Genomic DNA, 14,295 nt, shown 5'->3' on the forward strand with positions numbered 1-14,295 from the left:
ACCATTACCACCAAACAAAATGCAGATAGGCACAGTATCTGTATCGGCTGGGAATGACAATGAAAGGTACACATTGTTAGTTATATTAGCAGAACACTGCTTCTATGGTATGATGTAAAGTTTTGTTTATTCTACATGGACCTGTTAATACATTTAAAATTGAACAAATAAAGTTTAGAGTATCTACATAAAATCAGCAAATGCATTCTTCTCATATTAATCTGTAGGCTACTGACCTATTCAAAGATTATTCTGGCATCTCACCATACACTTTTAAAAAAAATATATATTTTTTTTAGGGGTGGATCAGCTTAATATTGCGGAAAGAATGTTGCTTCCAATGTAATTGTCTGCATCATTTCCAATCCCCCATATTTTTTGGGGTAAATATATATATCCATACACGCATGCATACATATACACATATATACATACACATACCTATATAGACATACATACTTTTTTAAAGAATATACCTTTATTATTATTCCCCGCAACCCTACCACCGCTCCCCCAATTGGAGTAAACTAATAAACACTTCTGCTTTTACCTTCAATTTATACATCTTATACCTATTTTACAGACACAGTCTACTTTACAATAGTTCTCTCTTGTTTGTTCTTAGTCCTTCCTCTATTTCTGTTGTCCATCCAATTTTATTTCCACTTGTAACTGTGCTATTTCCCAAAAGCTCCGCACCTATACACATTTCACAGATCCCGCATGCCCTACATTGTTTATACTGTTATTAGTCCCACCCTTCAGTTCCACTCAACCCCTCCCATCTATCTTCCAACATCATCCATTTCGGATTTTTATTTGCCATATATTTTTCAACTGTGCTGTGATGCTTCACAAAAGATTTGAACCTTCCTATTCTCATAGCTTCTACAGATTGTAAATTAAAAATAAACATTTTTGCTAAAATAATTATTATATTATTGATTGATTGACTATGGCTTTTCAATTCCCCCAGTATTGCTATCTGTAGCGTTAGTTCTAGGCAAATGTTGCAATTCTTCAGCCATTCCTGGACCTGTGACCAAAAACGAGCTACATATGGACAATACCAAAATAAATGATCTAATGACTCTGCCTCCTCACAACAGAATCTGCAGAGCTGGGAAGATTGTATACCCCATATATATAACATTCTATTAGTTGCAAGAATTTTGTACAGTAATTTAAATTGAAAAATTCGAAGTTTTGAATCCGGCGTTGTTTTCCGTATCAATTCATAAACCATGTGCCATGGAATGGGTACATCGAAAATCTCTTCCCAACTATTTTGCAATTTATATGGCACGGCTGTCAGTTTTTTGGTCCTTAAATGAAATTGGTATATGTTTTTATTTATCACACTTTTCTTTAACCATTTATGTTCTTTAATACAGGGCCGACATACAAGTTCCTTACTTTTTTCCCCTTCTACTTGCCTCTTCCATTTTTGTGGTAATGCTGCAATTAATTGGTTGTAATTTTGGGTAGAGCAGACATTTCCATATGTCTGTGTTAGCTGCATGTGTGACATAACTCCACCAGTCCTATTTATGATATCATTCACAAAAATTATACCTTTTTTAAACATTTCTTCGATAAATACAGTTTTTTTATCAATTACTATATTTGAATTTAACCACAATATTTGTTGTACTATTTGTTCCGTCCTTTCAGGTGGATTAAACTGAAATTGCAACCAACTTTCTAAGGCTTGTTTAAAAAATAAGGATATTTTGGAGATTATTTCCTTTTCAAACAACCGAAAGTGAGCAGGTGTAATCTGAATAAAGGGAAAAAGGCCCTTCTTGAACATAGGATGAGACATTCGTACCAATTTACTAGAGAACCAGTTTGGATTTAAGTATAACTTTTGTATGACTGATGCCTTTAGTGAGAGGTCTAATGCTTTAATATTTAATAATTTCTGCCCTCCGAATTCATATTCGTTATATAAATAGGCCCTTTTAATTTTATCTGGCTTGCCGTTCCAAATTAAATGGAATATTTTTTGTTCATATAATTTAAAAAGCAGGTCACTAGGTGTAGGCAAAACCATAAGCAAATAGGTAAACTGTGATATGACTAAAGAGTTAATCAGGGTGATTTTTCCACGGTAGCAAGATCTTATCTATTTTTGCTAACTTTCTATGAAAATTTATTGGAGTGAGATCATTTCTTTCTTTTGGGATTTTTATACCGAGTATGTCCACATCTCCGTCAGACCATTTAATTGGTAAACTACATGGCAATATAAAATGTGTATTTTTTAGTGATCCAATACGTAATATGGTACATTTATCATAATTTGGTTTTAATCCAGAGAGGATAGCAAAGTTTACAATTGGCTCATTCATCCCCCTCCTCTCCCCTGTAACTATTCCCCAGGTCGTTGCTGCAAATGAGAACGTGTTCTCAGTCAACTTACCTGGTAAAATAACGGTAAAATAAAAAAAATAAAAAAAGGTATCTAGATCCTCTATGAGGCCGTGGAGAGACTCTAGTTGTGGTTTTAAAAGAAAACATGAATCATCAGCGTACAATGACACCTTAGTTTTTAAGCCACGTATTTCTAATCCATTAATATTAATGTTTGATCTAATTTTAACAGCTAACATTTCGATGGCAATAATAAATAGATATGCCGATAGTGGACAACCTTGTTTTACTCCTCTAGATAGTTTAAAATTTTCTGAGATGTAGCCATTATTTACTATTTTACACCTAGGGTTACTATACATAATTTTAACCCATTTTATAAGAGATTCCCCAAAATTGAAATATTCTAGGCATTTATATATAAACTCCAGTCGTACTTTATCAAAAGCCTTTTCAAAATCAGCTATGAAAACCAGACCTGGTGTCCCCGATATTTCATAGTGTTCTATTGTTTCCAGTACTTGCCTTATATTATCTCCAATGTATCGTCCATGTAAAAAACCTGTCTGATTAGGATGAATAATATCTGACAAAACTTTTTTTATTCTATGCGCCAAGCATTTTGCTAGGATTTTTGCATCACAACACTGAAGTGTAAGAGGTCTCCAATTTTTTAATTGGACTGGATCTTTATATATACCACTTGGGTCCTGTTTCAGTAATAACGATATCAGACCTTCTTGTTGCGTGTCTGATAATCTACCATTTATATAGGAGTGGTTAAAACAAGCAAATAATGGTCCTTTGAGTATATCAAAAAAAGTTTTGTATACTTCCACTGGTATGCCATCCAGCCCTGGAGTTTTCCCATCCTTAAAGGCCCCAATTGCATCAAGCAGTTCCTCCTCTGTAATTTGGCCTTCACATGAGTCTTTCTGTACAGATGTTAATTTTACATTATTAATAGGAAAAAAATCCATACAATTAGTTTCAGTTATCAAAAAGAAAGGAGGACCAAGGCACTCTTCATATAATTAATTAAAATGCCTTTATTAGTATGGCATGTTCAATAGAAACAAAGTTGTTTAAAAACCGACGCGTTTCGGCTGCATGGCCTTCGTCAGGGAGTACAGAAAAAAGAGAATACAATTTTTCTGTACTCCCTGACGAAGGCCATGCAGCCGAAACGCGTCGGTTTTTAAACAACTTTGTTTCTATTGAACATGCCATACTAATAAAGGCATTTTAATTAATTATATGAAGAGTGCCTTGGTCCTCCTTTCTTTTTGATGACCAATTTACACCTTTTACCAAAGAGCACCTTCTATCTACCAAAATATACTATAGTGTACCTTAGTAGCGCTTCCCTTCCTCCTCTTTCTACCAATTAGTTTCAGTTAGTGGAGATGGAGGAGCCTGAAACGAAAACATATTCTTAAAGTACTTTACTTCCTCTTTCAAAATATCATTTGGTGAATCATGCGTGACTCCATCATTTGTAACAAGTTTTAATACATTTTTTTTGGTAGCATTTCTATATTGAAGATTGAAAAAGAATTTGGTGCATTTTTCCCCATATTCCATCCAGTTCGCTTTATTTTTATAATATATTACACTGGATCTTTCTTGAATAAGTTCCTCCATTTCTTTTTGTTTTTCCTCTAACTTATTCTGTGCCTCTATGGTACCGTTTTTATTGCTATCTAACTGTACTGTTAGTCCTTCAATTTCCTTTGTTAATATGGACTCTTTTGATCTAAATTCCCTTTGTTTTATAGATGAGTACTGAATTGCATGGCCTCTAAAGGCACACTTAAAAGTGTCCCATACAATAAGGGGATCTGCTGTACGTATGTTATGTCTGAAAAAGTCAGTTATAAAGTCTTCTGTCCTAGTTCTAAACTCTCTAAACTCTCACCATACACTTGCCTGTAGTTATTGAACTCAACCTGCAGGAGGTTTGTTTGTTGTGATTGAGTGGGGGGAAACAGCTGTGGGCAAGGTTCTGACGATGGGTGTGTCTTGGTGGTGGCAAGGACACACCCAAAAAACACCCACATCAAACCACACCCCCAAGCCAACTCACATTTGACTTCGGGCATGGCCGCAAAGCATTTCTTGAGCAAGCCAAAAAACGAGGCCAAATCAGCGGGTGCAGTTCCCCTTTAATGTAAAGTGTTAGCGGTAATAAACAAACAAACAAAACAACTGTCCACTTTACCTATTGAGGAAGGAGTTACCAAAGGCGTTGAGTTTACGGAAGGGTTTCTTGGGGTCGACCACCAGAGCGTTACCAGGGACAACCCCCTCGTTCTCCCCATACATGACAGCGATGAAGCCATCCGTTGTGGGCTCTGGGCCAATCCGCATGCCTGGGAAGTCCTGCTCCAGCAGGTACCTGAAACAGAACAGAGTAAATCACTACTGTGGACATTTATATTTTGAGATCTACCAAACATTACATCAATACAACACAGGACTTGGCATGATGGTTGATGAAGATGAGGTAATATAACAACAGCAGTAATGATCGTCTGACTCCAACATGATTACAAAGCTCTCTGACTGTTGACTGAAACATCTGCACAAACACCAGGCCAACGCCTACTATTACTAGGCCTTTCTGTTTCGACAGAACGACGGAAAAATACTTGCATATGCACATTTATGTGAATGTCACATGAGCAAATACCACATACTATACTACTATGGGAGTGCTAGGCCATCTGCCAAAAGTCGAAATCACACAGAGAGACGCCGTCAACGGCATCAAAATTTGCGTGCGAGAGGAGACTGTCAATTCACATACACAGCATATGCCAACTTAATTGCCATGAGAATCCATAATAAAACAGCTGTATTTGTTATGTTCACTATGTACCCCTTGTGAATTTAACTCACCTTACATGTACTTATTTTTTGTACCCCTTTTTTCTCCCCAATTTCGTGGTATCTTCTTGACACAATGCCCGCTTAACCCGGAAGCCAGCCGCACCAATGTGTTGGATTGAACCCAGGTCTGTAGTGACGCCTCATGCACTGCGATGCAGTGCCTTATACCACTGCACCACTTGGGAAGCCCCCGCAAATTAATCTTAACAAACAATTGGTCCCCCAAAAAATGCGTCCCTCCATTGAATTTCAAAATCCTGACGTGGCCCTTAAGCCCCAAAAAAAGTTTGACCGGGTAGGGAGAGTAGGTGTGGAGGCCTGGAGGTCTATAGTTCCAGGGAGTAAGCTATACACTCTCAGGCCCAGGGAGAGGGCAGGCAGGCGGGCAGGGAGTGTACGGCTAGAGGCCTGGAGCCAGAGGTCACCAGGTTTATTGGGGGCTTCCCAATAAATAAATGTAAAATAATGTGAGATGTAAACCAACAACAACAAAAAAGTGTGCGCAATGTGCGTCTATGCCATTGGGTTAGCTAGAACCAGTTTTGAAAGTTTTAGGAGTAATGATTAAATAGCTATTGAAATGTGAAAAATTTGATTTGTCACTATGTTGACGGTCCCCAACTGCTGTTGGAGGACATAAGGAAAACTACAGGTGAGTATCCAACCTGAATCTGTCTTTACCTCGGTGAACGTGAGGAGAGTTGTAGCTAGTAAACCCGAGCAGTTTAGAAAGATTCTAGCTATTCTCGTTCATCTACACAACAGTATTCTCTCTTGAAATCGGGGTTCCTCGTGTTTCCCAGCCGTAGCCTGCCTAGGCTATATGCCTATGATCGAAATCAACACAGGTAACCTGCAATTGTTTTCAAATATGTAGCCTATTTGACTGATTTTATTTTACCTTTATTTAACTAGGCAAGTCAGTTAAGAACAAATTCTTATTTTTCAATGACGGCCTAGGAACAGTGGGTTAACTGCCTTGTTCAGGGGCAGAACGACTGATTTTTACCTTATCAGCTCGGGATTTGATCTTGCAACCTTTCGGTTACAAGTCCAACGCTCAAACCACTAGGCTGATAAACCTTACAGCCCAATACATTTTAAACTACATCTTTAGTCTAGCATAGGGAAGATCATAATTCCTCGAATTCCTTTTCTACAAAACGACCCACGCAATTTATCTGCTTATTTTACCAGCATTGCTCTGCATAGACACCAGAAAAATAGACTTGCTTTCGAATTTGACGCGCTATGACGCCGTAGATGCTCGCGTCCCATCTGAACTCTCATTCGCTCCTGTGCATTCCAAATTCAGCGTGTACAAGCGTGTTAAAAAAACACTTTTCGTTTGATATGGGCTTAACTGGATGGCACATTTTCAACCGCCAAGGCAAGACACTTCAAAGTCTGGCGGAGTGCTTGATATATGCCCCCCAAGACAAAAGAAAAACAGTAACATTGTTTTTCCTGCAAAGTTCTGGCCATGCTATAGGTACTCAGCCCTTCCTGTGAGAGGATGACATTGTGTCAAAGGTCTTCAAACAGAGGAACACCAGCTTGCCTTGGCCACATCCACTCAAAGGAGAAGACATGTCTTTAGGAGGACTGTTAATGGCTTTCGACCCTAGTCTCGTCCCATATCGTTGTGTGCAGTCTTGCCAACTCCTGTGGTCATTGTTCCGCCAAACACATCACGTTCAGCTTGAAATTGACCATAGGAGTTGACAAGACAGCACAAACAGATCTGGGATCAGGCAATGATCAACTCCCCTGATTCATCATTACATTCCTTAGAATTGGGTGTGATTCTGTCTGATGTAACTGAGCGCTGCAAGAATGAAATCAGCTATTGTGTAGGAGAAGTACAAACACCAAGTAATTGTGTAGTCTGCTTAGGATAAGAAACTGTTTTCACTAAAGTAGATTTTTAAAAATGTTTTATTTTTATTTTTTACTTGAAGGTCAAGTAATAAAAGGGATTTGAATAAATTGAAACCATTTCTCTTCTTGTGTGCACATAATCTGCAATGTGAGATGTTACCCCTGTGACAAAAAGGGGTGTGTTGACCTAATTCTCAGTATTGTGCATCAACTTTCAGCAGGCTGGCAGACTGGCAGCCTACCAGAGGCTCCTTTCCTAAAGATAGTGAAGCTGCATGTCCCATCTTGCTGCGGAACCTGCCGCTCACCAAGTTACTCAACTGACAGTGTTCGCTCTAGGCCTGATGAGTCAAAAATGATGTGTTCAAAATTGCCATTGAAACTGAGAAGTTAGCCTTTTATAATGGTTCTATTATTTCTCACCTATTGCGGTTGGTTGTTCAGAGACCTGGAGTGCACAAAAGACTTAAGTTTCAATGGTCACCAGACATGTCATTGATATTAATGGTGGAAACTCAAAAGCAACCAATCAAGAACAGGCTGGTGGATTAACTTGTTCTCTCTAAGCAATGTTTCCCAACTCCAGTCCTTGAGTACACCCAACAGCACACATTTAATGTCACTACCTCGTGACATTAAAAAAAACATATTTAAGAAGCAGTTAGTGTGGCACCTCCCTCCCCTGATCTAAGGACAATGGGAAGTCTAATTCATGTTGTATTGAATGTGAACATGGAATATTGGTAAAAAGAAAAATTAAGAAACAAACCATCTACAACCTCAACATAATGTTAGATCATTTTCTAACACTACATATTAGGTTGCAGCGGGCAATAACCTTCATCACGGGTTGTTTCCTCATTTACATTTTGACATAAATTCCCCCCCATTTTGACAACTCAATTTGTCAAAGTACTTGCCTAAGGATTATTTAACAACTCAATAATTTGACATGCAGGCCCTGTAGGTAAAATACAGTTGTCACAAAAATGAGTCTGCATAACTGTTGCAGATGTCTGGATGGACTACCTTATGAACGTCGTCTTCCCCGTAGAATACTGTCCAACCAGTAGAACCATTGGCTTGCTCTGAAAATCTGCTGCCTCCAACGCCGGTGAATGGAAATCATGAAAAAGGTACGTTTCTTCCAATGGTAATATTTTTTTAGTGTAAAGTTGTTGAAGACCCTCCGTCACAGTTTGGTACATTTCGCCGTCCTTGTTTCTGCCTCCTTGTTCATTATTCACCCAACTAAACATGATGCTGCTGCTCTTCTATGTTCCCAAATCAAGAACTAACGTCTGACTTCCTTATCTTCCACAGCTTTCAAGATTTGCGCAACGATCTACTTTGCATCCGAATATCTCACTTGTTACTTTCAATAAAATATGTTTTTCTTTGGCCCCTGTATTCCACGGTTGTTTTCCAACTGATTACTGGTCGCTCACAGTAGCTCCTCTACGTGGCGCAGTGGTTCAGTGTTGAATCTGCCTTACCTGAACGGCACCGCCCTTCCTGTAAATGACATAGGGGGCATGACTGAGAATTCAAGAGCGAAAAATACTCTAGCATAGGTTTTCCCAATCCTGGTCTTGGAGTGAAAAATACTTCTGGTTTTTGTTTCTACCTGGTAGTTAATTTTACTCACCTGGTGTCCCAGAACTGAATAAATCCCTGATTAGAAGGAGATGATGAACACCAGAAATGTTTCGGCCCTCCGGGAGATGGGAACTCCCTAAAAAAATCCCACTTCTATACAGCATCGACCGGCAGTGACTTTTTGTATTAGGTTAGGAGAGCATTTTCGCTAAACCCTAACCTTATCTAATTACCCTTTCTCATAACCTGTTACGAAAAAAAGTGGCGTGTTTTTACGGAATCTCATGACCAGGATTTGGCAGCCCTGCTCTACCCCAAGCAGGGCAATATAGTTTTCCAAGTCTTCACTGCAAACTTGTATGGACAATACAGGAGTTTTATTTTGTCTAATTATTACACACACAATTGAATCGATATTCAGTGACAATCAGACCTGGGTTAAACAAATACATTAGTTGTTATTTAAATACTTATTATCTGTTTGAGTATTTTCAAATGATGTGGCCTGAATCAACTACTTCCTTTGGATGTATTTTAAAGTATTTTCATTATTTCAAGTACCAAATAGACCCTTGTATCCACAAAGCATCTCAGAGTAGGAGTACTGATCGATGAGATGCTTTGTGGATACGGGCCCTGGGTTCACATGCATGGGAGTAGTTCAATATTTGTATTTGAAAATACACTTGTCTGTGTATTTTAAAATACTTGCCTATACTTTCCAAGTGTATTTCCAAATACATTCCAATAGTTAACTACTTGTATTTTCAAAGACAAAATATCCAAATCCTTACTTCCAAATGTCTTCGAAAGTAAAATACTAAATAGTATTTGAACCCAGGTCTGATGAGAATACATGTACTACATACAGTATGTAGGCATCTACATTTATGTTGCTTAGATGCAATTATCAGAAAGAAGTGTGGTATCATACAATATCTTCACATACTAACATGATTTATACAGTGAGCTCCAAAAGTATTGGGACAGTGACAGCGCTTAGGATTTGAAATTATACAATGGCTAAGGTTAAAGTGCAGACTGTCAGCTTTAATTTGAGGGTATTTTCATCCATATCGGGTGAACCGTTTAGAAATTACAGCACTTTCCATAGTCCCCCCATTTTAGGGGACCAAAAGTATTGGGACAAACTCACTTATGTGCATCAAAGTTGTCAAAAGTTTAGTATTTGGTCACATTCCTAGGACGCAATGATTACATCTAACTTGTGTCACTACAAACTTGTTGGATGCTTTTGCTGTTTGTTTCAGATTATTTTGTGCCCAATAGAAATGAATGCTAAATAATGTATTGTGTCATTTTGGAGTCGCTTATTGTAAATAAGAATATGTTTCTAAACACCTCTACATTAATGTGGATGCTACCATGATTACAGATAATCCTGAATGAATTGTGAATGAGTGAGAAAGTTAGGGGCATAAATATCATACCCCCCCAAAAATGCTAACCTCCGGTTATTGTAATGGTGAGAGGTTAGCATGTCTTGGGGGTATGATATGCGTCTGATTTTCTCACTCATTATTCATGATTCATCTGCCGGTGTAGGCCATCATTGTGAATAAAAATGTGTTCTTAACTGACTTGCCTAGTTAAATTAAGGTTACATAATACATGACCTGAATGTACTCTATCAGACCGGTCATACAGAATGTGGAATTGTGTCTACATGACACATTTCTACCTGCAACTATCTAAACACTACAGTTCACTGAGGGTGTCTGGTCTTGTAACTGCGTTGTCAGGTTTTCTTGAAAAGTCACGTGGCGGTTGTCGCCTACCCTTGGTGGAAAATATACAGTAGTAGACCTATGCTTCTGTACTATCCTGACATCTAGTGGAAGGAGAAGATAGACTTTTTCCTATGAAGCAGTGGTCACCATATCCTGGAGAGCTAGCTACAGTCTGCGCAGACTTTTCCCCCGCCCATCACTAAACATATCAAGACATCAATTAACCAACTTCACTGTAGTTTTCTTGATTCAAAAGAGGCAAGTGTGGCAGACCAGTGTCAGTCATATAATAAAATGAGACAAAGTAGGTATTATGCAGTGGTCTAAGGCACTGTACCACAGTGCTAGGTGTCAATACAGACCTTGGTTCAATCCCGGGCTGTATCACAACCGGCCGTGATTGGGAGTCTCATAGGGCGGCGCACAATTGGCCCAGGGTCGTCCTGGTTAGCGTTTGGCCAGTGTAGACAGTCATTGTAAATAATAATTTGTTATTAACTGACTTGCCCAGTTAAATAAAGGTTACATTAAAAACAATTAGATATATATATTTTGAGGACAACTTTAAGCAGCCATTCCATCTACCCCTCCACATTTTAGCTCCCATTGCCTATGCCTTTACAACTCACTCAGGATCATCTCCCACCCCAACTCTTTAAGCCATTGACGACACCTCTCCAACGCACTTTGTCCTGGGCTGTCTTGTCAATCTTGTTCCTTCCCGTGCCTGATCTTTTGGGGTCTGCTTCAATCTCCCACCACAAGGTGTTTCTCTGGTGCCCACTTTTCAGTTTCCATTGTGGGTTCCAGGATAGTGCTTGCCTGGTGATGTTGGAGGAGGCTTTCAGAGTGTGTGGCCAATCCATCTCCATCTTCTCCTTTGGATCTCCTCCTCCACAGGAACCAAACATCATAGGCAAGAGACAAATTCAAGTTCTTTTAAACAATTTTAATATTACACATTCAAAACATAACTTGTGCAAATAACATTCTCCACCAACCATCACGAAAACAAGTCCACTTTGTCACTTTATGTCTCAGCTCAATCAACATGGTTGGAGTTTGAGGCATTTTGCTTTCCCAACTGTTAAAAAATAATAATTAGCATGATGCACAGCATCCGTTTTGAACATTACAAAAACAATGTGTAAGGTATTGGTACAAAAAGCGGTATAGAAGTAATTTACAGATCTATATAGATCTTCAGAAATGAAAGGCTATTCCTGTTAACTCCACAAAGCAGTGGCATTCCTATACCAGTGTGTATCCATTCCTTTGTGCCATATTTGTGTCTGAAATAGCACCTGAATCCCTATGAAGTGCACTACTTTTGTCCAGCTCTGGCCAAAAGTAGTGCACTATATAGGGAATAGGGTGCCGTTTCAGATGCAGACTTTGCACACTGCCTAAGTACCAGGTCCACTAAAACCAAATCTGAAATAAGAGCCTGCACACAAAACACTACTACTCACACAACGCCTGTTAATAAAAGCTTGTCGATCAACAACGTTCTCCAACACCATCACAACACTGGAAACATCCATACTATACGTTACATTCTGTACTTTAACAATGCAATAATACAACCAAACTTCACCATCAATGCAAACACAACAAGGTAAAGTATTGTATCTCCTTATCCAACATGTCATGTGGGATTGTCTCTTCCGGCTTTCATTTAGAAATGTTTCATCAAACCAAGTCGGAGTTCTCCTTAGTGATATTTGATGTCTCCTGTAATATTTGTCTGTACCTCGACTTGCGTTGGATGATGCGCTGTCCCACTCATGTTCTTCAAGGCAGAAATGATTAATGTCGAAGTAAATGTATTCACTATCTCCATTCTATATGATCTTTAGTTTTGGTAGATTGCCATACATACATACATAATGGGTCCACGTAGTTTGATGATGGTTGCATCCTGATAACTTGGCTTAGAATGATCCACTCTCCATGCCATTTATACCTATCCCTGCTCTTAGTAACATAGACATTCTTTAGACTTATACAACGGGTGGGTCTAATCCTGGACACTGATTGGTTAAAACCACATTCAAGCCGGTGTCTATCCCACAAGTTACCACCGGCTAAAACTATGACGTTAAAATTACTGTTTTACTCTGTTCCATCTCACTGCGCAATCCACTGTCTCATCAGCCCAGCCAGACAATTTATTAACTTGTTCTCCACTGTAAAAAGCATCTAGACATTCTCCCATTTCATTTAGACTAGCAATTGGTTTTCAATAGCAGAGATTTGTATAAATCTTGCTGTCTGTCTCTCTGACATTTGCAACATTGTTTCAATATTGAAATTTGATCTCCAGCTGTCCCATAGCAATGAACATGTAGGGTCGGGAGTCGGGATGAGACAGACAGGCAGACAGCTTTTATCAGCCAGTCGAAATCATGAACCACCATATTTGTTATGGATATATACAAAGAAATGTCAACAGAAAACAGGTCAAACAAAATCCTGCTAGTTCAGTCTTTTCAGTTTGAAGTGACTGGGTTAGTTGTGTTGTTGGCTAGCTCCTCTGAACAAGTGCCCTGACGAGAGAGCACATTTTCTATGCCAGTTGAAATTGAACATCATTAGTTCATTGTTATGGATGCATCCAAATAACGTCACTAGAAAACAGCTTAAACAAATGCAAATGCAGCTACGTTGATGTTATTCTAGCTGCACTGTTTGACATGACTGTGTTAGCTAAAGTTGGCTAGCTAGCAAGGGATAAGAAAGTTGCCAGCCATCAACGAAATCCATAGATTTAGAACAAAAAGACTTAACTGGATCGTGCCTCTGGCAACTGAACCAATAGAACAAAGGACCAGCTGGCTTGGGTAGCAACCTTAGATTTCTGTCGGGACTATATTCCGTGGAAGGATGAAACAATATAAATTAATAAAAATAAGGTTTTTATGAAAATATGTCAATCATTATTTGAATACGTTGGTAACCCGTTGTATAAAAGTGATAAGGCCCTCGAAGACGGTGTTTGGAGGACATATTGGCACGGTTTGCCTAACACCCGTGCAAATATATCCTCCAAACACCGGCTTCGAGGGCATTATCACTTAATTAAACCACCATACTCACTGCTCTATTTAACATTCAGCCTGGTTGCCACTGGTGACCAGGGTTGTGGAGTAATGGATTACAAAAAAAACATTAACTGTAATCCATTACCAGCAAAAATATTGTAATCAGATTACAGATACTTTTGAAAAACGCTATGATTATTTCGAGGATTACATATAAATTCAGAAAGGATGTTTGCGAAAAGAAATCTTTGACACTTATTTTTTCAATGCTGATTTGAATGTCATTGAGTAAACAGGTGCAAGTTTAAGTTTGTTCCACCTGAGCGAGTCTGACCACAAGTCAGAGACCACTATGATGACACACCAAATGTGTTTGATGGATCGCAGGAAAAGAGCAGGAATAGGCTTTTGTAGGCTATAGTCCAAGCGGTCTTCCAATGGTGCGACTGCTGTCGGCATCCAAAGATTATACAACTTGAATAAAAGCTTGGAAGTAAGGATGACAGCAGTGGTTTAGTCAATAGCAATACGGATATCAGTTGTAATTGATATCTACATAGCTCATTGATGTAAATCACACTGCTGCTCTCTCATTTCGCTATTTTCGATTTACGGATTGTGGATGGGTGTTCACAAACATAAATGGGTATTTGAACCCAATGGTTGAATTCAAAAAGTTTAAGCAGCATATCAATCATTGCTTTTGAAAGTGGTGGACAGCCAGTGAAAATATGCTCTTGCAACAACTGCTT

General features: G+C 38.8%; 1 protein-coding gene across 1 annotated transcript in view; it reads right to left on the minus strand.

Moving 5' to 3' along the window:
* ehd4 (EH-domain containing 4) overlaps positions 1 to 8,732 on the minus strand; it is a 29,317-nt gene extending 20,585 nt beyond the window's left edge. Inside the window, exons 1-2 of the mRNA XM_071365575.1 lie at positions 8,179 to 8,732; positions 4,598 to 4,774 (exon numbers count right to left, since the gene is read on the minus strand). Of these exons, the coding sequence (XP_071221676.1) occupies positions 4,598 to 4,774; positions 8,179 to 8,408 (407 nt within the window). The 5' untranslated portion in view covers positions 8,409 to 8,732. The remainder of the gene's footprint in view (positions 1 to 4,597; positions 4,775 to 8,178) is intronic.
* Between the last annotated feature and the right edge of the window lie 5,563 nt (positions 8,733 to 14,295).

The sequence above is a fragment of the Salvelinus alpinus genome, chromosome 25 (genome assembly GCF_045679555.1).
Source record: "Salvelinus alpinus chromosome 25, SLU_Salpinus.1, whole genome shotgun sequence".
Lineage (NCBI taxonomy): Eukaryota > Metazoa > Chordata > Actinopteri > Salmoniformes > Salmonidae > Salvelinus > Salvelinus alpinus.